Source organism: Geotrypetes seraphini, chromosome 10 (genome assembly GCF_902459505.1).
Source record: "Geotrypetes seraphini chromosome 10, aGeoSer1.1, whole genome shotgun sequence".
Classification (NCBI taxonomy): Eukaryota; Metazoa; Chordata; class Amphibia; order Gymnophiona; family Dermophiidae; genus Geotrypetes; species Geotrypetes seraphini.
In genome coordinates, this window is record NC_047093.1 from 135,031,586 (window position 1) to 135,059,581 (window position 27,996).

At 40.9% G+C, this 27,996-nt stretch overlaps 1 protein-coding gene across 1 annotated transcript; it reads right to left on the minus strand.

Moving 5' to 3' along the window:
• LOC117368325 (zinc finger protein 501-like) lies at positions 1-26,528 on the minus strand. Its single transcript, XM_033961875.1, has 5 exons — positions 25,831-26,528; positions 23,415-23,541; positions 15,710-15,823; positions 14,962-15,096; positions 1-2,786 (listed from the first exon to the last, which is right to left on the minus strand). The coding sequence occupies exons 1-5, from the start codon at positions 25,864-25,866 to the stop codon at positions 1,831-1,833; spliced, it is 1,368 nt and encodes a 455-aa protein (XP_033817766.1). The 5' UTR covers positions 25,867-26,528; the 3' UTR covers positions 1-1,830.
• Positions 26,529-27,996: the final 1,468 nt, after the last annotated feature.

Consider the following 27,996-nt stretch of genomic DNA (forward strand, 5'->3'; position numbering starts at 1 on the left):
TTTAAGGAAGAAACAATCACATTTAATGTAGAAAGCGTTCCCAGCCACAATCCTTCCACTAAGCTTTTGTTAATAGTTAGCTCATGTCTTTCACAGGAGGTATTTCCGTCCCCAGAGGGCTTACAATCCAAGCTTATACCTGAGACAATGGAGGATTAACTGGCTTGCTGAAGGCCACAGTGAGTGTCAGATGTGACCCCTTTCATCTCTCTAGTTCAGTCTGCTGCTCTAATCCACAAAGATACTCCTCCATGTTCTCAGACGTCTTTCATCTGCTGGGTCTCTGGAGTACAGAAGTTGCATAGGGACAGAAATTCTACCCATACGTGTGGTGTGGCTCACTAGTTTGCCTCTGCAGCCAGAGGGTGCGAGATCAAATGCAGGTGCTACTCCTTGTGACCCTGGGCAAGTGCCCATCGCTTTGAAATGCCAAAGCCACAAAAAGACACTTGGTCAATAAGTTCCCATTCCCACTAAGATCCATGCCATCCCCACCCATACCTGAAAGAATTAACACTATTATTTATTTGCTTGCAGCCCTGTTTCCTCCCAACCCTAAAAGCCTCTGCAGGTTTTTGGATGCCATTCACTATTCAACCAATGAGTGTTCCAAGCCTCAGTCTGGTGTTCCAGCCGCCTCTGAGCATTCCAAGCCTCATTCTGGTACTCCAACTGCATACGCTCAAAATTTCATTCCGGTGCTCCAATTGTCCTGCTCTATGCCTTTCAATCTGGAGTCACCAGAGATTTTATCTACACTCCTGCGGGAATCCCATGGCAACTTCTTCCATCCCTGCAGGAAATGCATGGGATGTCCGCAATCCCCATTCAGCTCTCTATGCTGGAGCATTCACAAATACACTCCCACACACTTGTCTTGTTCTTGGTCAATATGTGATTTCAGAGATGACCTCTGGAGGATGCAGATGGAATGCAGGGCCATGTAAAGACTTATTCTGGAGTCTCATTTTCACAAGTCAGTAGGGACTGAAAAGCAGTGGAGAAAAACATAACCATGTACGAAAACCACTGACTCAATATTTGCCAAAGATCTTTTTTTTGTGGTGGGAAGGCAGTGAGATTCTTCTCGACTGTGGATTCTTTAATTAAAAAAAGGAGATTCTAAGAGGGTACCACAACTCTTTCCTACCACCTCCCTCAGCTGTGTAAAGCCCTTCTCCCCTATTCAGCCCAGGTTAGTCTCTCCAAATTCATTTCACTACCAGCTAGCGCATGGCCTGGAGTCTCTTAAGGTTTGCATATCACCAGAGATTAAATTCTGATATAACACAGCACCCTCTGGGCTTGGGAACTGGCAACCTGACTCTACAGGGAGGCAGAAAGACTTCGATCAAGGTCACATAACATGTGGTGGAAGAGGGATCAAAGTGTGTCAGTTCTGTGCCCAAAATATGATCAAGACTACTAACTTAGCCGAGTTTAAAAAAAAGATTTGGAGAAGTTTCTATAAAGCAGCTACATTAACCACAATTTATTGGAATAATCTTCTGAAAAGTGAGCAACCTGGAATGGATTTTCCTATCTGTTCATTTGGATTTAGCTCACACCTTTTTTCAGTAGTAACTCAAGGTGTTTTATTTAGATATTTTCCTGGCCCCAGAGGGCTTACAATCTAAATGTGTAGTTGAAGCAATGGTGGTCAGTCTGGTGCGATGATCACTAAGCTACTCTTCTCCTCCTCTTTGGGATATGATGGACACTCCAGGTGACCTGCCAGGCAGGCCCTTGCAGATAACAGTCGTTTTATACCAAAGACAACATCCTTTCAGGTTCAGTCTCAGTTCCCATTCGAGGAGCACTAAGTAGTTTTTAAGTCACTTCCACTTTTATTTCATATTTCCCCACATGCACTCTCTGGTGTCTCAGGAGGTGCTGGTTCCGATTAAAGCTCTTATGACAGACATTGCAGGTGAACGGTTTCTCTCCCGAGTGGATCTTCAGATGCTTGGCCAATTCCGATTTCTGCTTGAACCGTTTCTCACACTGCATACAGGCAAACAGTCTCTCCTCCGTGTGGGTCCCCAGGTGGGTCAAAAGGTTGCCTTTCTGACTGAAACTCTTCCCACACAATGCACACTCAAACGGTCTCTCCCCAGTGTGCATTCTATGGTGCTTGTTCAGGTCGCCCCTGTGATTGAAGGTCCGGTGACACATGGTACAAGAAAAAGGTTTCTCTCCATTATGGATCCGGAGATGGACCTTCAGGTGGGAACTCTTTAAGAAACTTTTCCCACATTCCGTGCACTGGAAGGGTCTCTCGCCCGTGTGAGACCTCTGGTGAACAACTATAGTTTCCCGGTGGCTGAAGCTCTTTCCACAGACACCACAGATGTATGGTTTCTCACCCGTGTGGCTTCTCTGATGCACCTTTAGATGGGAGCTTTTGATGTAGCACTTCTCACACTGATCACACTTATAGGGTTTTGCTTTTGGGATCTTTGGAGCTTCAGTGTGTTTTCTGTCGACGCCATCATCAAATTCCCCTCTCATCTCCTGTTTCACCGCTGAGTGGACGGTCTCCTGTAAGATCAGACTTGCCCGTACAGCTGAACTGCTCTTACTCTCATTGGACAGGCCTACCTGTTTCTCTGAAGAAACTCTCTGAGACAGCGTCGCCTTGCGCTGCCTCCTGCAACTGCGGGATTGGTCAGGATCCTGAAAAACGTTTTCCGCAGCTTTTCTGGGCAAAGTCTCTTGCAATTTCAGCTTTTCAATGCATTTCTCAAGATGTTTCCCCTTCTTCTGTTCATTGGATGGCTTTTCTTCTGTAGGAATAAAATAAACGTTCAATTAGTTTTGGTTTGGGTTTTTTTTTTGTTTCAATCATCTTTATTGAATTTTGCCAAACTTAACACAATTCTCAAAACGAAGTTAACTACCCGAAGTTAACCACCGTTACCATAAAGTACATAGTCATAGATAGCTCCATCATTAGCTATAGACTCCCTCCTAATTTTTCCACACCTCCCCTATGTACCCCGCCCTCGCTACCATATTTTTGCATCTTTTCCCTTATTGCATAAACAGCCACCCTGATAATATTTAAATCCAAACTCAAAACATTCCTATTCAAGAATGCATTCAATACATGAGAATCACCATCCCTTTCGAGGCTAAACTTTTTCCCCCTAACCTACTGGCTTTCCCCTCTCCTTCCCTATTTAATTTTTATCTCTGTGTTACGATGTACTCCCCTCCCCCAGATCCTCTTGGTGTCATGTTAGTTATTTAAGAACTGTTTATGACAGCATCCCGCGGCACACTAAACGTAGTGGCCGTGTGGCTTGAGGTATCTGGAAGTGTGCAGACATTGCTGTGATGATGTCGCACGCATGCGCGAAGGCCCTCCAGACAGGCCCTGAGACGCCAATGGGGGGGTGGGAGGGAAGTGCCAGCAGGAAAGAGAACCGCAGCACATCTGAAATCTCAGGAGGCACAGTTTGCGATACACTGGTTTATGAAATCCTTTCCATTTTTTATTTATATAAAGCATTTTTATTGTAAACTGTTTAGATATATTTGATAGACGGTATATCAAGAAACTAATAAACGTGAAACTTCTTCGGGTAGTTGGCCTGCCTTCCTTTTAACCGGCCTTCTCACCCATTTCTCCCCGCCCACCATCCAATTACTCTACCCTGGTGTTCTTATGGACGTGATGTACTTTCTTCCGTGACCCTCCCTTGTAACTCCTCCACCCCTAAGTGTTCAATTAGTTTAAGCCTGAGCAGATCACTTCATTTGAGTCAACAGAAAAATATTTTTTAACATTATAGTTACGATATGGATACCCTTGAAGATGGACAAAATGCTATGATTAAGACAGAATGCCTCTGAAGTTTATTAACATTAACAGCAAAACGTAACAATTGGGGAAAAAGAAAGGTAAGTTAAAGACATTAATCCTTGCTCTCCCTCAAAGGATAGTCTTACTGGGTCAAACCAATGGTCCATTCTCACGGTGACCAATCCAGCTCACAAGTACCTGACCAAAACCCAAAGAGTAGCAACATTCCATGCAACGGCTTTCCCCATGTCTGTCTCATTAACCGACTATGGATTTTTCCTCCTGGAAACCGACCAAAACTTCATTTTAATTTAACATTTATTGAAAAGTTTTACAAGTACAACACTTGTTTTAGGAAAAGCGAAAACATACATATAATGATCCACAAACTATCCATAAGTAAATATTACATAATTCTTCTTAGACCCCAATAGGGAGGGAGACCAGTCCAAGTAGCTAAAATTAAAGAAAATGAAACGTCAATATGTTAGGCTTAGCGAAACCAAAGAAAAGGCATTCTAAAACAAAAAAAACAACAAAAACCCCACAACCCAACCCAATAGAGATCTTCTTCAAATCTAGAAATCTTTTCAACTAGGCAGGGGCATACAAAAAATTTAACCCCAGCAAATTGAATAAAGCATTTACAGGGATATGAAAGCAAAAAAATTGTTCCCAAGTCCTTTGGTTCCTGCCACAAAATGGTCTTAGGGATATCTGGAGCATTGAGATTAAGCATCAGATTTCAGCATCTCAATGGCCACAAATTTGGTCTTGGAGAATATGATGTACAATTCAAGTTTATTATTAGGATTTTATATACCGCCTATCAAGGTTATCTAAGAAGTTTTACAATCAGGTACTCAGCGTCTATGAGGCAAACTTGTTTTTTTCTGTTACATAGAGCTTTTTGGACCCCAGTTAGATTACAAAAATTAAATAGTTCCTTGTCTAATAGATGCTGGCATTGTAATCTGGATGTAGGGACTTTGGATCATCTTTTGTATTACTGTCCCCATATCTTAGCCTTTTGGAATTCAATCTGGGATCAAATAAATTGTTTATTGGAAAACCATGTAACGTTATCTTATGATACTGTGATATTTGGAATGTCTATGAGAAAAGAGAGTCAGATATCATCGTGTAATAATAAACTTTTATTGATCATGACTGGAGTTGCCATCCAATATATTACTAATAACTGGAAAAACCACAGTAGGCTTAATTTTAATTTCTGGTGGAATTCGTTATATTACATATATAGAATGGAAAGATCATTGGCAGTACAGAGTGGAAAGTATAAAAATTTTATAAAAATATGAGAGCCATTAACATCTTTTTGTCATGATTAAATGCCATTTTTCTATTAATTATATGCCACTTAGTGTTGGGTGGGGGGAGGGTTTCAATTGTAGGGTTTATGATCTTATAATGAATAATAGGATTAGAGGGAGGGTTGCATTTATATTTATAGGATACAATGATAAGATGTTCAAGTGGTCTAATTAATAGTGTTTATTATGAATTTTTGTACACTTGATGAAAGTTTAAAAATGAATAAAGAATTTAAAAAAAAAAAAGAGCTTTCCTTGGGCGTGGCTTGGACACGCAAGCAAATGGTCGGGTAATAGCAGTGCTCCAAGTCAGACAAGCTATTATTTCAAATTTAAAAGCTCCAAAATCGATTTTTCGCTGAAAAAAAAGGTGGATAAGAAGAAAATGGCATCGGGTAAACAAAATAAAAACGATGCAGGAGCCGGAGGATCAGGAACAAGCAGTAATAAAAGATCAAAGCCTGAACCAGGGACACCTTCAAAGGTTCCGCTGCCTTCAGAAGGAGATCCAGACATGATGGCAGAAATAAGACAGATCAAAGATATCGTTTTAGAAATCAAAAAACAACTTCAAAAGGCAATTGACGACGTAGCCATACTTACAAAAAGAGTGGACCTAATTGATAACAAAATAACTCACTTAGAAGAAAAATCGGAAGAGGTACATACTGAAGTTATGCAAAATAAAAAAGCCTGGAAAGAAATGGAAATAATAAAGAGAGACTTGGAAGATTGTTTAAATAGAGAAAAAAGAAATAATTTAAGAATTATAGGGATGCCTGAAGGAGTGGAAAAAAATGATCCCATCACCTTCCTTGAACAAGTCCTTCCAAAAATCCTGCCTCTGAAATCCAAAGTGCCTCTTGAAATTGAAAGAGCTCACAGAATACCAGGACAAAAAACAGCAGTACAAAAAGGTCCAAGAACTTTAATATTTAAATTATTAAGATACCAACATGTTGCTGAAATATGTCAGCTGGCTAAGGAAAATAAAAATTTACGGTGTCAAGATGCACGTATACACATTATACCGGATTTTGCCAGAGAAACTGCCTTCAAAAGAAAACAACTACTGGATTTAAGACCTCAATTAAGGGCACTAGGGGCAAGATACGGACTTCTTTATCCAGCGATTATGAAAGTAACTTTGGGAAATAAAACGCAAAACTTCACTGATCACAAGAAATTAGCAGAATATCTAGAACAATGTGAACAACCAATGACTTCTTAAATAAAGAACTGAGTAAGTTTATTAAGATTGAACTTATATCAAATAATTCTGTTTATATTTTATTTTAAATCGTTACTGCAAATATACTCTGGGAAAAAAAAAACAGATTGATTCAACTGTTTCGAATGTATAGAATTTTTCATCTTACTTTCAAAAATAAAGAAGGTCGCTGTCACGAGCATGGAACTTGACTCGGTGAAGACGTAGATAAATGAGTGACACGAAGGGGGGCCGAGTGTTGACTTCCCCTCGGTTACAGTGCACGACTCTGGGAACTGATTGATGGCGTCGGATTTTCTGATCGGCTGAGGAGAATAAAGAATAACTGTCTTCCTGCCAGATATTCCCTCAGTGCCACGAATATGCCCGAAATATGGTGATCGCTAAGACATTGCTGAAAAATACGCGAAGGAGTATGCATCGGCAGGAAATCTTCATCTAACCAATGAACTGCACCGGAAGTGAAGAGGATTGGTTTGTTTCACATCATCACGTCTACGGAGGAAGAAGAGGGTCTTTGAAGAGGAAGTTATAAAAAAAAAAAAGAGACGTTCGTACCAGAGGGACTACACGAACTGAAAAAATATTAAACATAGGATATAGTATGTAGAATGAAATAAAATGTCTTGCATAGGAAAGAATAATATATTTATAGGATAGATAGGTTTTAGGTCTCAGAAATATGTTGAATCCATTCTCTTTAAGACACAGTTCTCCACAGGATATAGAGGAAAGTTTATGAATAGAACTCACTAAAGATTTTAATTGAATGATTAAAATAGGGAAAAGAATGGGTTATGATAGATTTTAATTTGATTATAATTTTTACCTTCTAATTTTGAATGAATGGATATTATGGAATAGAAAAGTAATTAATATGAAGAATGATTATAGGTATGGAAGATAAAGTGTTTGCTTAATGATTTTTAGTAAACTTATACTAGATAAGAATTTTATAAATTCAAAATATTTTAATATACATTTAATTAAACTTAAATATAATAAACTTGGAATAGATGAAAGTAACCATATAAATAAGAAAGTAGAGATATAAATTGTTAAATTTTAATAATAATATTACTATTATGGAGCTTGAGATAATTTAAGTATTTTCTTTTTAGCTTGAAAGGAGTGATGTTACCGGATCTAATTTTGCGTTTCCAAGTATTCGTATATGTATGGGGTGGGAAGGGAGGAAGTGGGGGGGTATTAAATTTTAAGGGTCTGTATAAAATAGGTAATTCTTTGATTTATCTTATATGTGGGAAAAAGGAATTTATAAAGAATTTTGAAGATTGGGATGATATGTTACAAATTATATTAATACATAATGGGTCTTAAGATAATATCTTTAAACGTTAATGGTCTCAATCATCCAATTAAAAGAAAAAAGGCATTATTATTTTTAAAAAGACAGAACGCTGATATATGCTACATACAAGAGACCCATCTGTCAAATACTGAATCTATAAAACTAAAAGGTGATTGGGTCAAACAATGTTATTTTTCTTCGGCAATAGGGAAAAAAGCTGGTGTTGCTATACTAATAAATAAAAAATGTTCTGCTTCATTTAAGTTTAAGGCAGCTGATCCTCTTGGAAGGTGGGTATATGTGGAAATGGGCATGGGAAATACCACCATGACGCTCTTCAATATATATGCCCCTAATTCGAATCAAAATGAATTTTTTAAAACCCTGCAACAATTGATTCTTCCACTTGCTACTTCAAATCTAGTAGTAGCAGGGGATTTCAATGCTGTCATGGATCCACTGATAGATAAAAGTCCGAGAAGATTTATAAAATCATTAGGCCTTGTTAATTTGATACAATCTTGTGATTTAAAAGATATTTGGCGTATTCTTCATTTTGATGGTCGGGAATTTTCGTTTTGTTCACAGGTTCATAATTCTTTTTCTAGAATAGATTACATTTTTGTTTCTAATCAATTAGTACATCAAGTCACACAGGCTGTCATTGATCCAATTATACTATCTGATCATGCTGGAGTGTGGATTGAAATTAAAATAATAGATCAGAATGGAAATAGACCTATATGGAGATTAAATAATACATTGCTTGCAGATACTGACTTTTGTGATAATCTTTTGGAAAAAATGAAAGATTATTTTCAAATTAATGATACAGAAGAAATTTCAATAGAGACTCTGTGGGATGCTTTTAAAGCATATATTAGAGGACAAATTATTTCTTATTCAGCTTTGCAAATAAAAAGGGAAAAAAAGCAATTTATAGAATTGGAAAAAGTGGTTAAGTCTCTAGAATCAAAATTAATTGAAAAATGGGATTATTTGACACAAGAACTTTTAAAAGCTAAAGGTAAATATAATGAAATTTCTTCAAAAATTATTAGAAAAGATTTATTTGTACAGCAAGCTTTGTATTATGGAAATTCGAATAAGGTGGGAAGAATGCTAGCAAATTATCTTAAAGCAAAAAAAAGAAAAACAAAAATAATTGCTATTCAAAATGAGAATGGTGAAATGTTATCTCAAATTAATCCCATTATAAAACAGTTTTTAAAATTTTATAAAGATTTGTATTCTTCTGAGCCTTATTCGAAAAAGGAAAAAGATGGTTTAGATTTTTTAAAGTTAATAGAGGGACCAAAGATTCCTGAACATATAAAATGAAGTTTAGAAGAGTCAATATCCTTAAAAGAGTTAGATACAGCTTTGAAATCCCTTAGGGTTGGATCCGCTCCAGGTGGAGATGGTTATACAGTAGAGTTTTATAAATCATTTCAAAACATTATAATGCCCTATTTATTAAAATTGTATCAGACACAACTAAATAAAGGTTGTATTACAGGTACTATGGCTGAATCAATAACTATAGTTTTACCTAAGCCAAATAAAGATCCCACTTTGGTTTCAAATTATAGACCTATATCTTTAATAAATGTGGATGGAAAAATTTTAACTAAGACATTAGCATTAAGATTGGCTAAAGCTCTCCCTTTCATTATAGATATGCATCAAACAGGTTTCGTTACTCAAAGACATTCATCTCATAATACTAGATTGGCACATCACATGTTGTATTTGACAAAATCCATTAATGACCCAGCATTCTCTATTTCATTAGATGCTGAAAAAGCTTTTGATAGAGTGGAATGGTCCTTCATGTTTCAGGCAATGGAATGGTTTGGTATAGGATCCGGATTTATACAAATAATAAAAGCATTGTATAGCTCCCCTGCTGCTAGATTATATATCAATAATAACTTTTCAGAAAGATTTATTCTACAGAGGGGGGTTAGACAAGGATGCCTACTATCTCCTTTACTTTTTGATATCGTTTTGGAACCCTTGTTGTTAGCTATAGAACAGGTAAAGGAGATACAGGGTATTCCACATTCAGATAGAGAATATAAATTATCAGCATATGCGGATGATATTTTACTTTATTTGAGAAATCCGGAAACAACCATTCCAAATTTGCTTGAATTGATTGAAAAACTTGGAAAATTTTCAGGATATAAAATAAACTGGAATAAATCAGAAATGCTTCCACTCAATGTACATTGTACAAAAAGTCTATTTGACTCATTTTCTTTTATTTGGAAAGAAGAAGGATTAAAATACTTAGGAATTTGGATTACAAAAACTGTGGATGAGACTATGAAAATTAATGAAAAAAATTTATTACAAAAAGTGTCAGAAATGTGTGAGCAATGGAATCCTTTATGCATATCTTGGTGGGGGAGAGTGCAAACTGTAAAAATGATGATCTTACCAGTAGTTTGTTACCAAATGGGAATGATACCAATTTTTTTTCAGGGGTCTTTTTATAAAAAATTGGATAAGATGTTAACAAAATTTATTTGGCTTGGAAAAAACCCCAGAATTACTCTAGTATCTTTACAAAGACCAATTATGGAGGGAGGGGTAAATTTTCCAAATTTTTATAGGTACCATCAAGCCTATATTATGCGTCAGGGTATGTATTGGATCCTCCCAGAGCCCATTGAACATATACCAGATTGGTTCTGGTTAGAATGGAGACTAATGTTTCCTTTACGTCTGAGCCATGTTATCAGTATTCAAATGCCAAGGTTATATAAGGATCACAAAATATTTGTCGATACTTGGAAAACTATAAGATATATAAGTAATCTAACTCCTATTCCAATAACTAAATCAACGACTCAAACAATATGGCTCAATCCAAAGATCAAAGTTGGCGATTTTAAAATTATCTGGACACATTGGATGATTGCTGGAATTCGTATTTTAGAGCAGTGTTTTTCAACCGCTGTTCCGCGGCACACTAGTGTGGCGCGAGATGTTGCCTGGTGTGCCGTACGGTGCAGACACTGATTGGGCCTCAGGCCGGGTCCCGCACGCGCTCCCATGAGACTCCCCCGGTCCCCGCTGCTGTTCAGTTTCGATCTTCTGCTCTGACGCAACCGGAAACAGGAAGTTGCAGCAGAGCAGAAGATTGAACACTGAGCAGCCGCGCGTGCGCAGCTCTTTGGGAAAGAGTGCATGTCGCCGAAAAACAAAACCTACAAACTAAGGTGAGGCGAAGGGAGAGAGCTGGCTAAACAGTAGGATCGATTGGGCAGGCAAGTGGTGGCTGCGGGGACCGTGCGATCGCTCGTGTTCCCAGCTCAAATTGGAAGGAGGGAGTGAAAGGGAAAAGGATTCTGGGCCAAGGGGATGAAGACGGAAAGAAAAACCCACAGCAGGAAAGAAAGGGAAGGACAGGCAGGTGAGCCAGATGCTAGAAGCAGGGGGGGGGGGGGGAAGAAAGAGGGAAAAAAGCTAGATGGGGTTGAAAAGAAGAGACACACTGGTATGGAAGAGGAAGATAGGGGAAATCTGGACACAGGAAGGTAACAGAAAGAGGGGAAATTATGTGCATGGGGCATAGGGACAGAGACATAAAAGGGACATGCCATGGGGATGGTATATGGACACAGGGGGGGGCAATGACAGATACATAGGGGAGATATTAGAAATGGAGAAAATAGGAGCACAGAAGCGAGATGGTTTGTGGGGATGGGACAGGGACCGAGCTTGCAGGCTCCAGTGGCTTGCACAAATTACATTGTAACGTGCCATGAAAATAAGAGGGAGGAAGGTAGATAGATAAGCCACGTGAGAGGAGCTGAAGGGTAGTAGAAAGGAACAGATGGTAAAGGAGGGAGGGAAGGGTGGTGGTGGAAAGGAATAGGACAGACATTGAAGGAGGGTGGAGAGGAACAGACCCCGAAGGGAAATGTGGAAGACAGAGTGGGAAGAAGACAGATGCCAGACTATGGGGGAGCGGAGGGAAGAAGATGGGTGCTAGACCAATTGGGGGGGGGGGTGAAGGGAGAGGCACAGTAACAGCAAATGGAAGACGTAGAGAGAAGACACACAGTGGATGGAAGGAATTGAATGAGAAGATGTGGAAAGCAGAAACCAGACAACAAAGGTAGACAAAAAAAAATTATATTTATTTATTTTTTGCTTTAGGATAAAATAGTATATTAGTTGTGTTGATAAAAATTTATAAACAAAGCCCTGCCAGCTGAACATCTCTTTCTCTAGTTCAGCAGCAGGAACTTTGATTTATAAGAAAGGAATAAGCTAAATATTACAGTACTAAGGCTTATATGGATGCAGCGGGGACGGTGACGGGGCGGTGAATGGGATGGCAGTGGCGGTGACGGGGCAGTGAAAGAGATGGCGGTGACGGGAACGGCTGTTGACGAAGAGCTACGTGTGTGTCTTTCTTCAATTCCAGCCAGAATATCAGCTTTGTGTTCAGCCAAACAGGCCCAGGTTTCGCACTGAATAAAGTATTTTATAATTTTTCACTATTCTGTTTACTTAATATTTCATAATAAAGTAATTATAAAATACTTTCTTTGTGTTTATTTGATTCCTATTCAAGATAATTACTTTATATATAGTCAATATAGGCACAGAGTTAAATTTTTTAACATTTTCTAATGGTGGTGTGCCTCGTGATTTTTTTCATGAAACAAGTGTGCCTTTGCCCAAAAAAGGTTGAAAAACACTGTTTTAGAGGATGTAATGAATAAAGGTAAACTGCTTGAGTTTTCACAATTGCAAAATAAATTTGGTTTGAATAAATCACAATATTTCAGATGGATGCAATTGAAGCAGGCCATTCAGACAGGGTTCTCTGAATGGAAAAAACCTTAATAACTATCATAGTATGGAATTCTTATGTTTTCAGATAGATTCCATGGGTCACCAGGCCGCAATGTGGTATAAATTGATATCTGGATTTGTACATAAAAAGAAAAAAAATGGTCTTAGAGATATTTGGAACATTGAGATTAAGCATCAGATTAATGCATCTCAATGGCCACGACTTTGGTCTTGGAGGTTAAGGTGCACATTGTCAGCTTCTATGAGACAAACTTGGTTTTTTATTTTACATAGAGCTTTATGGACCCCTACACATTTACATAGAATTGATAGCTCTAAGTCTAATAGATGCTGGCATTGTCATCTAGAAGCAGGGACATTAGATCATCTTTTATTCTATTGTCCATTCATATTTATATTTTGGAAATCAATTTGGCCTCAAATTAATAGGATGTTAGAAAATCCGGTAGCCTTGACATATGATACGATTTTGTTTGGTACTGCAATGAGAGCTAAAAGTCAAATTTCATCAAATAACAATAAACTTTTATTTATATTGACTGGAGTAGCAGTACAGCAAATTACACATAATTGGAAAAATTATGACAGATTGAACTATAATTTTTGGTGGAACTCAGTTTGCCATATATATAAGATGGAGCGTACATTTGCAACACAAAAAGGATATATGGATAAGTTCAAAAGGATTTGGGGACCATTAACAGTTTTTTTGTAATGACTGATTTTAAAATTTTTCCCATAATAAGATAATGGTTAAAGAAGGGAGGGAGGGAAGGGGTAAGGAATTTATTCTTTTTATCATACATTATAAATATTTTATCATAATAAATGATAGTCTAGTGTGAAATTAACGTAATAAAGGGAGGGAAAAGGTTTCATAATTAAATAATAATTGATAAAATCATTACAATATATATACTATGTAAATTCATAAGAAGAACAATATAAAATATGGTTTATATAAAGTACAATATAGGAATATCAAGTGTACTGTTAAGATAAATTGTATGGAAAATTTATAACACTTGTTGATATATGAAAAAATCAATTTAAAAAAAAAAAAAAAAAAAGCTTTCCTTTATTTCTGTGTCTCTTAAGTCGCGTCAGGACAGATCCAAACCCGCTGCCCATTATATGGAGTCTGAGTATTGTGAAAATAAAGTCTCATTACTGCATTGAGGTCTTGTTGAAATAAAAATGAGTCCAAACTTGTCTTAAAACCAGCTACATTAACACTTATTACATCCTCTGACTATGTGTTCCAGACCTTAACTATTCTCTGAGTGAAAAAATATTTCTTCCTATTGGTTTTAAAACTATTTCCCTGTAAATTCATCGAATGTCCCCTAGTCTTTGTAATTTTTTGACAGAGATATAGCAGAACTAGAAAAGGTTCAAAGAATAGTGGCCAAGATGATAAAGGGGATGGAACTCCTCTAGTATGAGGAAAGACTAAAGAGGTGAGGGTTCTTCAGTTTGGAAGATAGATGGCTGAGGGGGGGATGTGACTGAAATCTACAAAATCCAGAGTGGTGTAGAATGGGTACAAGTGGATTGCTTTTTTTATTCAGTCAAAAATTACAAGGACTAGGGGACACTCAAAGTTACAGGGAAATACTTTTAAAACCAATAGGAGGAAACATTTTTTTACTTAGAGAATAGTTAAGATCTGGAATACATTGCCAGAGGTTGTGGTAAGAGCAGATAGCATAGCTGGTTTTAAGAAAGGTTTGGACAAGTTCCTGGAGGAAAAGTCCATAGTCTGTTTAGAAAGACATGAGGGATGCCACTGCTTGCCCTGGATTGATAGCATGGAATGTTGCTTCTTTTTGGGTTTTGGCCTGGTATTAGTGACCTGGATTGGCCACCTTGAAGATGGGCTACTTGGCTAGATGGACCACTGGTCTGACCCAATAAGGTTATTATGATCTTACAAAATCATACTCTCCCTCCTCCAACGCTGCTGCCCGGTCCCAATAGGATGCAGCTTCATAGGCCATCTGCCTTGAGGAGGGGGGGGCGGGCCAGCATTAGCGTCAACCTCAGCGCCAGAGGAGGAAGTCCCTCCTCCTTCCTGGCGTAGCTGCTGGAAATTGACACTGGACCTCCCTCCTCGCAGCAGCTAACCTATAAAACCGCATCCTTTTGGGACTGGGCAGTAGCATCAGAGGAGGGAGGAGTGAACTGGCCTAAGGGGGGGGGGGGCGCACTGGGAAAAAAAAAATGTACCTGGGTCTATGGGACCAAAAAGAGGAGTAGGTCCTGGGTGTCATAACCTTTTGGGCCAACCCTGAATGAAGGGTCATTTATCTAGACATCTGTGATTTTCTCCCCGCCACTTCCAGTATTATTTAGAAATTACAGCACAAATAGGCTCCAACTGTGTAGTGACAGCTTCTGAAGCTCACTGCTCTGCTGTCCTGTGTTTCTGGCTTACCCAAGTTAGCATCGTCGTCAGTTCCCTCCACTTCCTGAGCATCCCAGCAGAAAGCCTCCACATCTTCTTCCTCCTCCTCCTCCTCCTCCTCTTCCTTTATCCTGAGCAGAATGTCAGGTTTTATCGAGAGAAAGTCTGCAACGAATAAGAAACAAGAAATCAAACGCACAGCAGTAAGGATTGTTTCCAAGGTACGTAATGTCTGAACACTGTGGACGGAATAAACACACGACTAAATTCCCAATGGGAATGGCAAATCTGGATGATTGGAGTTCAAGTTTCATTAAAATTTTGATGTATCGCAATATCATGAATTCAGAGCAATTTACAATTAAAACAGGGTCTTAATTATTAACTAAAACCAACACAAACGGACATGACGTACGAATACATAAGGGAAGCAGGGAGAACTACAATAAGTATAGTAAAGGATACATAAAAGGAAAATACAAACGGAGGGTAAGAAATTTTAAAAGTATTGATAAAAATATAATAGAAAATTAAGAACTTTTTTTTTTTTAATTATGTGTGTGCTTTAATGGGAATGAACATCAAGCAATTGAAAGAAGCCGTGAAAAACAGGGAAGCTTGACGAGGATTGGCTTACAGGGTCAGACACAACTGAATAAGATAGTAGTAGTTTTAATAGCGACGTCTATTTTTCAGACTATGTTCGTTCTATTTTATTACCTACATATGTTATAAGTGATTTATCTGTTTTTCTGACTATATTCTATGTCCTGCTTACCCACGGAGGAAACACCAATGCCATCTTTTCCATCTGAATTCTGGGAGTCCCATTCATTTGGCTCATCCTTCCGCTTGATCCGGAATAAAACACTGGGATTGGCAATTGCATACCCTGTGTGGGACAAGACAGATTTGGACTTGGAATCTGCCACAGTGACCTAAGCTCAGAGTTTATACAAAGTCCAATATACTGCCCATCATCACAAACATCTAAATGACTCACAAACACTTGTATATGCATAAAAATCAAAGAAAAAGTGAAAAAGATGAACTAACATAGTAAATGACAGCAGATAAAGACGAACTGTCCATCCAGGCTGTACATGACTTACAATGCCATGATTAAATCATATTTTTTCTTAGTTTCTTCCGTGCCATAGACCTTAGAAATCCACCCGGTATTGTTCTTAGGTCCAACTACTAGAGTTGCCGTTGAAGCTCGCTCCAGCCTATCCAAACCGCGAAAGTCTGCCCATTTATATTCTAATTAGAGATCCTCTGTGTTCATCCAATGCTTTTTTTGACTTCCGTCTCCGTTTTCCTCTCCACCACCTTCCTCAGTGGGGCATTCCAGGCATCCACCACCCTCTCCGTGAAAAGGAATTTCCTAACATTACTCTTAAGTCTACCACCCCTCAACCTCAATGTATGTCCTCTAGTTTTACCAATTTCCCTTCTCTGGAAAATATTACCTTTCTAGTATTTAAATGTCTGTATCATATCACCCCATCCATTCTCTCCTCTAGAGAGAAATCAGAGTAAGAACCAAAAAGAAAGCTATACAGCACATCCTGGAAAAAAGTACATCTATCAAACTTAATCACACCTTAAGTATATATGCTAGGTTCTTCTGTGTCTTTAGTAATAGGAACTGACTCCTTCGTTTCTGAGTCTCTTTGGAAACGTCAGGAAAAATCTGTACCCTCAGGCATAGAAACTCTTTACTTCTATTTCTAAAGAATAATTTCATTATCCAATTTCTGTCCGGCATTAATGCCACAGTTACCAAAAGGGTTGAAAGTTTCACCAGTTCTTTAATTGAAGTTTCCAAAATTGTGGTAATATCTAATTGAACTTCTTGCTGAACTTGGTCTGTTCCCTGTTGATCCAAGACTTTGGCAGGCAAATAGTAAACTTAGGTAAACGGTGGAATTAACTCTTCAGATTCCATGCCTATTGTAACGCTCCTCAATATATATGGACGTCCCAAGCTGGATCTAATAACATCCCAGGACTCTTCTAGTTTATGTGTGTGAAAATGTGCAAAGTACCATAGCCTGAAAAAAGCTCACTGGTTACCTATCTCCCATAGACTTACATTCAAAATTCTTCTTCTTGCATACAAAGTTTAGTCTAATCACATCCCCTCATTTACAGACAATCGATTCCATATGAATCTCTGCGGTCACTTCGTTCTTCCCAATAGTATCTTCTAACGGTCTCTTCTGTTTGTCAGTTATTTGATGACACAGTTGCCCTCACACTGTGAAATGCCCTCCCTTTGGCCATAAGACGGAAAACCAACCTCAACCATTTTAAATCTAGCCTCAAATCCCCTCTCTTTAGATGCCTTTGAGATCTATCCCTAGGACTACTTGTTCTCGAGACTCAGATGATTGCTAGACATCAGATTTATTTATTTATTCAATTTTCTATACCGTTCTCCCAGGGGAGCTCAGAATGGTTTACATGAATTTATTCAGGTACTCAAACACTTTTCTATATCTGTCCTGGCAGGCTCACAATCTATCTAATGTACCTGGGGCAATGGGGGGCTTAAGTGACTTGCCCAGGGTCACAAGGAGCAGCATGGGTTTGAACCCACAATCTCAGGGTGCTGAGGCTGTAGCTTTAACTACTGCGCCACACTCTCCCAGTTTCCCTGTTGTTCTTCCCGCTTCCCTCTCGTTTTATTTTAACGCAATATATCCCACCCTTCTGTTGCATGTTTCGTCTATAATGACCATGTAACTTGTCTATTGTTTCCCATTTTTTAATATTTCAATTTATTTAAACTTTTTTGCAACTATAAACCGCTTTGGTATTAAAAGCGATATATCAAGACTATATAAACTTGAAACAATTCAAATGCTGTGTTCTTCGGCAGCTTGTAGAGGGCAGAGAAGAACCTAGGAACAACCAGTAATGTAATGTAATGTAATTTATTTCTTATATACCGCTACATCCGTTAGGTTCTAAGCGGTTTACAGAAAATATACATTAAGATTAGAAATAAGAAAGGTACTTGAAAAATTCCCTTACTGTCCCGAAGGCTCACAATCTAACTAAAGTACCTGGAGGGTAATAGAGAAGTGAAAAGTAGAGTTAGAGGAAAAATAAAAATAAAATAAACATTTTAACAAGACAGCATTGATCTAAATACTTTGGAAGGTAGAAGAGAGGAGAGAAAGGAATAGAAGCAGAAGGGGGAGCCGTTGAACAGTAGAATTCTGGAGAAATTTAAATGATAGAAATAGAACAAAACAAAGACAAAAGGCAAAACAATAGATAAGATTAAAGATAAATCATAAGCTGGAAAGAAAAATAAAATAAAACTTTGTCTTCAATCCACGGTTTCAGCGTCAGTGATGAAGTGGAGCAAGTAAGTTTAGGAGGAGCGATTGACGTTTCCAGAAAGGGCTTCTTCAGGGAAGAGACTTGGCAGACAGTCCCAGGATGCCTATGTCTCCTCCCCTGCGATGTTCTCCCATCCATGCATTCCCTCCCAGACACACTGCCCGTGCCCCAGCCGCTCCAAGGAGGCTGCCCCAGATGAGGCCCACGGTGAATGCAGGATTCTCTCCTCTGCGGGAAAGCCGCCCGGAGCCGACAGTATTAGCCAAAGAAGTAGTGAGCAGTTGAAGTAGACAGATCTCTCTACAAGTGCTTTATTAGACTGAGTAACTTGATTGAGAAATTAGCTATGTCACCGAGAAAATAGCCGAACTTGATCCAAAAGAGCATATTGCATTGTCCACTTATAGAAATCCTCATGTGGGATGACAGTACAAGTTCATGTTCACATTGTTTCAAGAAGAAAAAAAATCGTTTTGCACAAATTTGGGTGTTTTTCTCATCTGGCTCTTGTAGATGAATAGAAAAAAGTTCTGACATATTTGAATGGAAGAGTTTATTCATACCTGTTCATTTCCTGTCCTTGAATCCTGCTACACCTGTCCATACCAGTAGGCTGTATCTCCTCCCAACCAGCAGAGAGATCGAAATTCTGAACTGTTCCAGTGACATAGAAGGGCATAATAAAAAGAAACGTCTAAGTCGGATTTGAATGTAGGGCGCTAGTTGCCCAAAGTCGGCAGTGGCAAAATGTCCATTCTCAAAAAGTATGTCTAAAATATTTTTTTTTTAAAATTATCTATCTGGACGTCCAAGCGTTTTATCACCATTACATCTATCTTTATACCATATTCTTGACCCAAAATTCATCCAAGTCCCAAAAGTCCAGAATAAGACCTTTTGGACGTGAGAGGGGTCAGCCTTGTGATGGACTGGCCACCCCATACATGGCAACAAAGCGGAAGGGCACCAACTTCTCATAACTCCCTTGTAGGTCATGGTGAACCCCCCAAAACCTACTATACCCACCTGTCTACGACCCTAATAGCCCTAATGGCTGCAAGTGTCACCTATATGGCAGTAGAGTAGGGTTTGGTTTTTTTTTTTGGTGGGCTCACATTTTCCACCATGAATGTAGTCCGTGTTCTCCCCAGGGCCTTTTAGCCGGGCGCACCGCCCAGCTAATTTAGATGACCGCCCGGCGAATCCTTCTGCTGCCACCAATGCGCCTTTCCAGGCTGACTCTCCGCCAAAAATTTTGTTGGACGCCTGCCTTTTTTTTTTTTTGCCAGCATGCTTTTACTTGCTTTGGGCCTTCCTCGTTGCTGGGTTCTGCCTACTTTCTGTTTCCGCGAAGGCAGGACAAGGCAGCAAGGAAGGTCTGAAGCAAGTAAAAGCAGTAAGTTGTAAGCTTCCATCCGGGGCTCTAACGTGTCCGTGCCGGCTTCCCTTCTCTTCCCTCCCCCCCACGGGATGCAACTTCCAGTTTCGGAGAGAAGAGAAGGGTAGCCGGCACGCACACGATAGAGCCCTAGAGGGAAGCTTACAACGTACTGCTTTTACTTGCTTCGGACCTTCCTCGCTGCCGGGTCCTGCCTTCGCGGAAACAGAAAGTAGGCAGGACCCGGCAACGAGGAAGGCCCGAAGCAAGTAAAAGCAGCAAGTTGTAAGCTTCCCTCTGTCGCTGATCTATGAAAGATAGGTCAGCGATGGAGGGAAGCTTACAACTTCCCTAGCGACTCTACCGACGGGTTTGTGAGCTGGAAGGGTTGGGAAGAGAAATGCCGCTGCTGCACCGAATAGAAGAGGGGAGGGGGAAGAGAAATATTCTGCTGCTGCACCCATTTTGGGAGGAAAGGGAAGAGAAATGTTGCTGCTGCACCCAATTGGGGAGGGGAGGGGAAGAAAAGTGCTGCAGCAGCACCCAATTGGGGAGGGGGGATGAGAAGTGCTACTACAGCAGACCCAATTGGGGAGGGGAGATGAGAAGTGCTGCTGCAACAGCAACCAACTGGGGAGAGAGAGGAGAGAAGGAAGACCAGGGAAGGGAGAGGAGAGGCAAAAGACACCAAGACTATGGAAGGGAGGGAAAGAAGCTACCAGACCATGGAGGGGGGAGGGATGTCAGCGCATATGGGGGGAGGGAGAGGAGGAAGATGCCAGGGCTTGGGGGGAGAGAAGGGAAGGAGATAGAGATGCCAGATCATGGGGTGGAGTGGGAAGGACGGAAGGAAGGAAAGGAGAAGAGAGAGAGAGATGCCAGAGCATAGGGGAGGGGGGGAGGTGAAGCTGAAATGAATCAGGTACAAAGGAGAGAAAGGGCACAGGATATAGTTTATTGAAGGACATAGAAAGAGGGAAGATGCCATATGGAACAGAGAAAGGGCGGACACTGGATGGAAAGGGCAGAGAGGGTGGACAGTGGATGCAAGGGGCTGAGAGAGGGTGGACAGTAGATGGAAGGGGTAGAGAGAGAGGGCAGAGGCTGGGTGGAAGGGACAAAGAGAGGACAGATGTTGCATGGAAGGGAGTGAAGACAAATGCTGAATAGAAAGAAGAGAGCGAAGAGAAGATGATTAAAGCAGAAACAACAAAAGGTAAAGAAAAAAATTTTGTGTTGCTTTACTTAGAATCAAGTAGTATTGTAACTATATTAAAGTTTATAAATAGGAAATTGAAATAAGGCAGTTTTTTGGGGACTAAACCCTTTTCCTCAGGTCAGGACAGGATACCATAATAGCAGGGGTGCCCAAATGGTCGACCGCGATCGACCAGTAGATCGCAAAGGCAATGTGAGTCGATTGCGTTGCCTTTGCAATCTTTTTCTTCCTGCCTCCCCGAGCCAGGCCAGGCGCATACAAGTGCCAGACTCACAAGACATCACCTCCGACGACAATTCTAATGTCGGAGAGGTAGTTCTGGGCCAGCCAATCGCTGCCTGGCTGGCCTGGAACTTCCTCTCCGACATTAGAATTGTCGTCAGATGTGAAGTCTTGTGAGTCCGGCACTTGTACATGCCTGGCCTAGCTCAGAGAAGCAGCAGGGAGAAATCGGCATGGTGGCTTAGGGGGTAGGGAAAGAATCGAGGAAGTGGAGAAATTGGCACGATGGCTTGGGGGTCAGGGGGAGAGAGAAAGAAAGACAGGCAAGGGGAGATAGAGAAAGAAAGGCAGAAATAAAGAGGGGCAGGGGGAGAGAGAAACAGGCAGTCAGGGGGAGAGAGAAAGAAAGAGAGACAGAAAGGAAAGGGAAGTGGCAGAAAGAAAGAAATATTGGATTTACAGTCAGAAGAAGGAAGTGCAACCAGAGACTCATGAAATCACCAGACAAAAAGGTAGGAAAAATGATTTTATTTTCAATTTAGTGATCAAAATGTGTCCGTTTTTAGAATTTATATCTGCTGTCTATATTTTGCACTATTGCCCCCTTTTTACTAAACTGCAATAGCGTTTTTTAGCGCAGGGAGCCTATCAGCATCGAGAGCAGTGCAGGGCATTCAGCGCATCTCCCTGCGCTAAAAACTGCTATTGTGGTTTAGTAAAAAGGGAGGGGGTATATTTATCTATTTTTGTATAGTTGTTCTTCAGGTGACATTGCATAAAGTCATCTGCCTTGACCTCTTTGAAAACCCGTGGAATATAAATGATAATTAACATTTTCTCTGCGTAGTGTGCTTTGTGTTTTTTAAAATTTTATTGTTGGTAAATCATTTTCACTTGGTCATTTTAAAAGTAGCTCACAAGCCCAAAAAGTGTGAGCACCCCTGCTGTAGAGCCATTCTTGTATGACTGGATGAGCTATATTTTATCTTTTTTTTTAGTTGTTTAAATTCATGCAGAAATAAATGGCTATACTGAACCTAATGACTTCATTAACGCCTTTCCCTTTTTAAAACCTCTATACCATTTGAAAGACGGCAAATATCTAATTATTCCCTTCTAGCATTGGATGCTTCTTAAATTTAGTAAAAATATTCTGGCACAAGTGTCAAACCTTAAAAAATGAAGTCATATTGAGCATTGGAAAATAATAATTAACTAATAAAAATAGTACACCTTTAGGGCTCCTTTTACTAAGTTGCGAAAATTGTTTCAGCGTGTGCTTAGTGCGCACAGAATTACCACGCGCGCTAGACGCTAATGCCAGCATTGAGCTGGTGTTAGTTTTCCCGCGTGGCGCAGAAGTTTGCACATGCTAAAAATGTTAGCGCACCTTAGTAAAAGAGGGGATTAATTTTCCCCACCACCAAATTTCCCTATTCCGCCCCACCCGGCTACTTTTTCATGCCACCCGGCTGGAAAAATTTCTGGGGAGAACACTGGTAGTGTGGTTAGAGCGGCTTATGGGCCTGGATCCTCCTCTTTATGGTTCACCCCCCAAACTACTTAAGTTACCTCTGTGCAGCTCTACTATGCTTTCCTATGACAAGTACTGATGTTCCGAAGGCAGGTATGTACGTTTTTATTCTGAACTTTGTGGGGGTGCAATGGGGTCTACCTCCATCTCATGGTTGGGAAGAGACACAACTCACTGGTATGGAATGGTCTTGCAGGATGATAAGGGAAAAGAAATTTGCTTCATACTTCTCTGATCATTTTTGTCTCCTCATTTTAATCCCACTTTCTGTGTTTCAGATCACCAATTTAGTAAAAAAGATCCCAGGAAAGAATAGGATTTGGAGGGGGAGGGATCAAAAATTTGTTGATCATTTCTTTGATTCTGGTTAATCCCACCACATTTGTGTCTGATCTTCTTCCTTACTTCATCAGAAGAGAGCTCATCCTGTTTTCAATGAGGTTTGCTCATTAGGCAAGACTAGGCAGCTGCCCTAGAGCAGTAGTGACCATCAATAGTCAAAGCAAAACTACAGATCCAGAGAGTCATAGCTTTTACCGCTGCGGCCTGTGATAAAAATCCTAATGCAGCTTTATAAAAGGGAGGGGGGATAGAATCAGAAGACCAATTTCATAAGCCAAAAACTTGACATCAAACTGAGCCAAACTTGCAAATAAAATTACCCCTAAAAAAATCATCATAAGAATTCATCAAATCAAAAAGTGAATAGAAAGGCAGTGATGTTTTCAGAGTATGATTACAATCATTAGAAATGTGACTACAGAGTTCCTTACCCAGAGAGATGAGGGTTCCATGGATCTCCTTCATGACGTTCCCATACAGCTCCTTCTGCCAATCTTCCAACACTTTCCACTCTTCCTCCGAGAAAGATGCCACCACATCTCTGAAGGTGACTGAGATCTGGAAAGCAAGACAGGATTCTCAGGTCGTCCTCCAAGAGGCCTATGGTGTAGAAGTCGGAGTAAAAAAGGGTCTCCCAAGTGGGGTAATACTGGAGATGGAACCTATGGGTGTCTTCATAAGGTTATGTGCAATATCTAATCTAATCCAGGTACTTTTAGACTGCTAGCTCTCTAAAAAGTCCCAATGTGGTTTATATTAATTTAGACTTATCAAACTATGTTAATAACGACAATCGACAAACATTTCTGGAACAAATGGGGTTTTATATTTTTACAGAAAAGCATACAGATGGGCAGAACCATCAGTACAGATGGTAGAGAATGACATGAGGACAAATCTGTCCCCATCCCCATGGAATCTTTCTATCCCCGTCCCCACAAGCTCTGAACAATTACTTTGACTGGGTGACCACAGAATTGGATAGAGGATGATCAATTTCTTTGACTGGGTGACCAGAGAATTGGACAGAGGATGTGTGCTAGATGTGGTGTATTTAGATTTTAGCAAAGCCTTTGACAGTGTTCCACACAGACGTCTAATAAATAAACTGAGTGCCCTCGGGATGGGTTCCAAAGTGACGGGCTAGGTCAAGAACTGGTTGGGTGGAAGGCGACAGAGGGTAGTGATCAATGGAGATCACTCTGAGGAAAGGGATGTTACCAGTGGTGTGCCTCAAGGTTCTGTTCTTGGGCATGTTCTTTTTAATATTTTTATAAACGATATTGCTGAAGGGTTGGCGGGTAAGATTTGCCTCTTTGTGGATGATACCAAAATCTGCAACAGAGTAGACACGCCGGATGGTATGAATAACATGAAGAAAGACCTGCCGAAGCTTGAAGAATGGTCTGAAATTTGGATGCTAAAATTTAATGCTAAGAAATGTAAGAGTATTTGGGCTGCAAAAAAGCAAGAGAATGGTAGTTTAGGGGGTGAAGAACTTATGTGCACGACAGAAGGGACTTGGGTGTGATTGAATGTGATAATCTTAAGGTAGCCAAACAGGTTGAAAAGGTGATAGCGAAAGCTAGAAGGATGCTAGGTTGCATAGGGAGAGGTATGGCTTGTAGGAAAAAGGAAGTATTGATGCTCCTTTATAAAACTTTAGTGAGACCTCATTTAGAATATTGTGTACAATTCTGGAGGCCGCACCTTCAAAAAGATATAAAAAAGATGGTCCTACTAAAATGGTGTGTGGTCATCATAAGGCGTATGGGGACAGACTTAAAGATCTCAATCTGTATACTTTGGAGGAAAGGTGGGAGAGAGGAGATATGATAGAGACTTTTTAAAACCTACATAATATAAATGCGCATGAGTCAAGTCTCTTTCATTTGAAAGGAAACTCTGCAATAGGGCATAGGATGAAGTTAAGAGGCGATAGGCTCTGGAGTAATCTAAAGAAATACTTTTTACAGAAAGGGTGGTAGATGCATGGAAAAGTCTCCCAGAAGTGGTGGTGGAGACAGAGACTGTGTCTGAATTCAAGAGGGCCTGGGATAGGCACGTGGGATCTCTCAGAGAGAGAAAGATATGTGCAGACTAGATGGGCCATTTGGCCTTTATCTGCCATCATGTTTCTATTCTCCTATGTGCCTGAAATACCTGTTACCCATGGCTCATACCCCTCTTGGAGTTACAGCTCTGGAATTTGAGAATATAACATATAGAATTCCTACTTTCCTAAATGTACAGCACTGGGTATGCCTTTCAGCGCTATAGAAATTATAAATAGTAGTAGTATATAAGGTACCTACTTGTATACCCATAATTTCAAATTGTAACTCATCTTGAACCTATTTGGACATAGTGTGACCCAGAAATTCAAGATTAGATTAGAACACTAAGGGTAGTTATGTGTGAATCCTACAATTAGCACCTAATTAATTTATTGTCATGCATGCAATTGTACTTACAAATCTGTGCAGGTCAGAAATCTGGACATGCAACTTTCTAAAACTAAAGGGGATTATGTGCAGGATAAGTGAAGTAACTCATCCACTCCCCACAACACTGGTGCTGAAAGCTGTGTCGCATGTCATAGCATAAGAGTTGCCGCTGCTGGGTCAGACCAATGGTCCATCGTGCCCAGCAGTCCACTCGCGCGGCGGCCCTTTCGGTCAAAGACCACCGCCCTGAGACTAGCCCTACCAGCGTACGTCCTTGTTCAGTAGGAACTTGTCTTGAATCCTTGGAGGGTGTTTTCCCCTAGGACATTTAGGACAAGCACCCCTTCCACCCCCCCACTCTCCATACACAGTGTAGCATTTACCCAGCACGCTTCCTTACCTGTTCGTACTCCTGCATAAACATCAGAGTGTACATAATGCTCCTGCGTGGCTTGTCTTTCTGCAGCTCTCCTTTGCTCTAAGAATCCTTATGAATTATAACCTTTTTCCCCCACTCAATGTGATGGTGGCAATATGGAGACGGGCACAGGACCAGGAAGGATAGCAAAGGTCTGTGCCCCAAAGGAACAGGGCCAGGAAGCAGAATGAGCTGTTATTTCCCAGATTGCTTGAACATTTCTGAGACCAGACTCTTCATTTCTTTGTAAGTCTATGGGCGGCTCATCTCGAGGCTTTTCCTGTCCAGGCCTGGCAATTAGGGCTCCCTCCTCTTAGCTTTTCCTGAGGGTTTTCTGCCGATTAAAGCTCTAGCATTCCTTTCTCTTCTGCACAAGGGAGCGCTGTCTACTAGTTATTTAAACCGCAGCCCCCGAAAAACTGGACTTTTTAAGCGCAAAACACTTCAAGGAACCGCCACCCTCGCGCGCCGCCACCAGCCATGTCCAGCTATCCAGCGCCGCATGGCCGCGTTCTACCGCGCATGCTCAAAGCCGAGACAGAGAGCACGGCATGCTGGGAAACGCCTAACCGACTGTGCGCAGAACGCCAGCAGGGCGCTACCGAGCATGCGCACAGCTGCTCCGAATTTCACCCATCCCGTACGCAGAGCCGCGATCCTACTTTGCGTGCGGGGAAAGCAACGACCGCTGCGCCTGCTCAGTTCCGACCGCTAAAAGCATGCTGGGAGGGTTGCTTTAATCTTTTAAGGTGGAACGGTGCTATTGGTTAATCCATAGTTCTGCTCCTTTTTGCTTTTACTGTAATTAATTGTCTGGCTTCATAAATGTAATAACTTGATATCACAAAAACAAAAGGGTGAAACTGGTTAATCTAGAGTCAGGGGTTCTCAACCCAGTCAGGCTCTTCAGGCTAGCCACAATGACTATAGATGAGATCGGGGGGGGGGGGTGGGGGGGCAGTCCGCCCTGGGAACAGTCTTTCTTGGGGTGCTCGCACCCCTCCTGCTCTCTGCACCCCTGATGCACACGTCCTTCCCCTCCCCCGTACCTTTTTATCTTTGGTGCGAGCAGCCACGAAATAGCTGCTCACGTCAACTTCGGCGCTCTCTGACGTCACTTCCAGGACCCGCGCCTAGGAAGTGACCTCAGAGAGCGCCGAAGCTGACGCAGTGGCTGCTCGCGCCAAAGATAAAAAGGTGTGAGAGGGAAATCCAGACCCCCCCTAGCTCCGACCCCAGGCCCGCCCAGTTATGCCCATCCCTGCCCCCAAGCCCGCTCTAGCTCCAACCCCTGCTGCCTGCCTTGTCGGACAGGAAGCCTGCGCATGCATGGACTTCCTCCCTGCCCGTCACAGATTTTCAAAACCTAGACGAAGTGCCGGGTTTTGAAAAGCCGTCCGGGGAAATCCAGACATCTGGTAACCCTAGCCATGTGTCCAGGGTTTTTTTGGCCCAAAATATGGTACCCCTGCCTGGATGGATTTGCAAAACCTGGCAGTTTGTCTGGGGTTGGGAAGGCCCAGAGTTTGGAGTCGTGTCTGGAGGGCCTCCGAGCATGCAAAGATGCGACATGATGATGTCACGCAAGTGACATCATCATGTCGCATCCACGCATGCTCAGAGGCTCTCCAGATGTGGCCCGGACTCAGGGAAGAAGAGATGAGGGGGTGGGGCTGGGGGCGGAACGTGTCTTCTTTTTTTCATTACGAAATCTCCTAAGAAACATGATGGCAGATAAAGGCCAAATGGCCCATCCAGTCTGCCCATCCACAGCAACCATTATCTCTTCCTCTCTCTAAGAGATCCCACATGCCTATCCCAGGCCCTCTTGAATTCAGTCACAGTCTCTGTCTCTATCACCTCTTCTGGGAGACTGTCCATGCATCTACCACCCTTTCTGTAAAAAAGCATTTCCTTAGATTACTCCAGAGCCTATTAACTTCACCTTATGGCCTCTCATTCCAGAGTTTCCTTTCAAATGAAAGAGACTTGACTCATGCATATTTACATTATGTAGGTATTTAAACGTCTCTATCATATCTCCCCTCTCCCGCCTTTCCTCCAAAGTATACAGATTGAGATCTTTAAGTCTGTCCCCATATGCCTTATGATGAAGACCACATACCATTTTAGTAGCATTCCTCTGAA

Coding starts and splice junctions, on each gene's coding strand:
- LOC117368325 (XM_033961875.1), bottom strand. CDS start 25,866: ATGTACACTCTGATGTTTATGCAGGAGTACGAACAG. Junction 15,097..15,709: donor CATTGGTGTTTCCTCCGTGG/GTAAGCAGGACA, acceptor TATTCGTTGCAG/ACTTTCTCTCGATAAAACCT. Junction 2,787..14,961: donor TGACGACGATGCTAACTTGG/GTAAGCCAGAAA, acceptor TTATTCCTACAG/AAGAAAAGCCATCCAATGAA.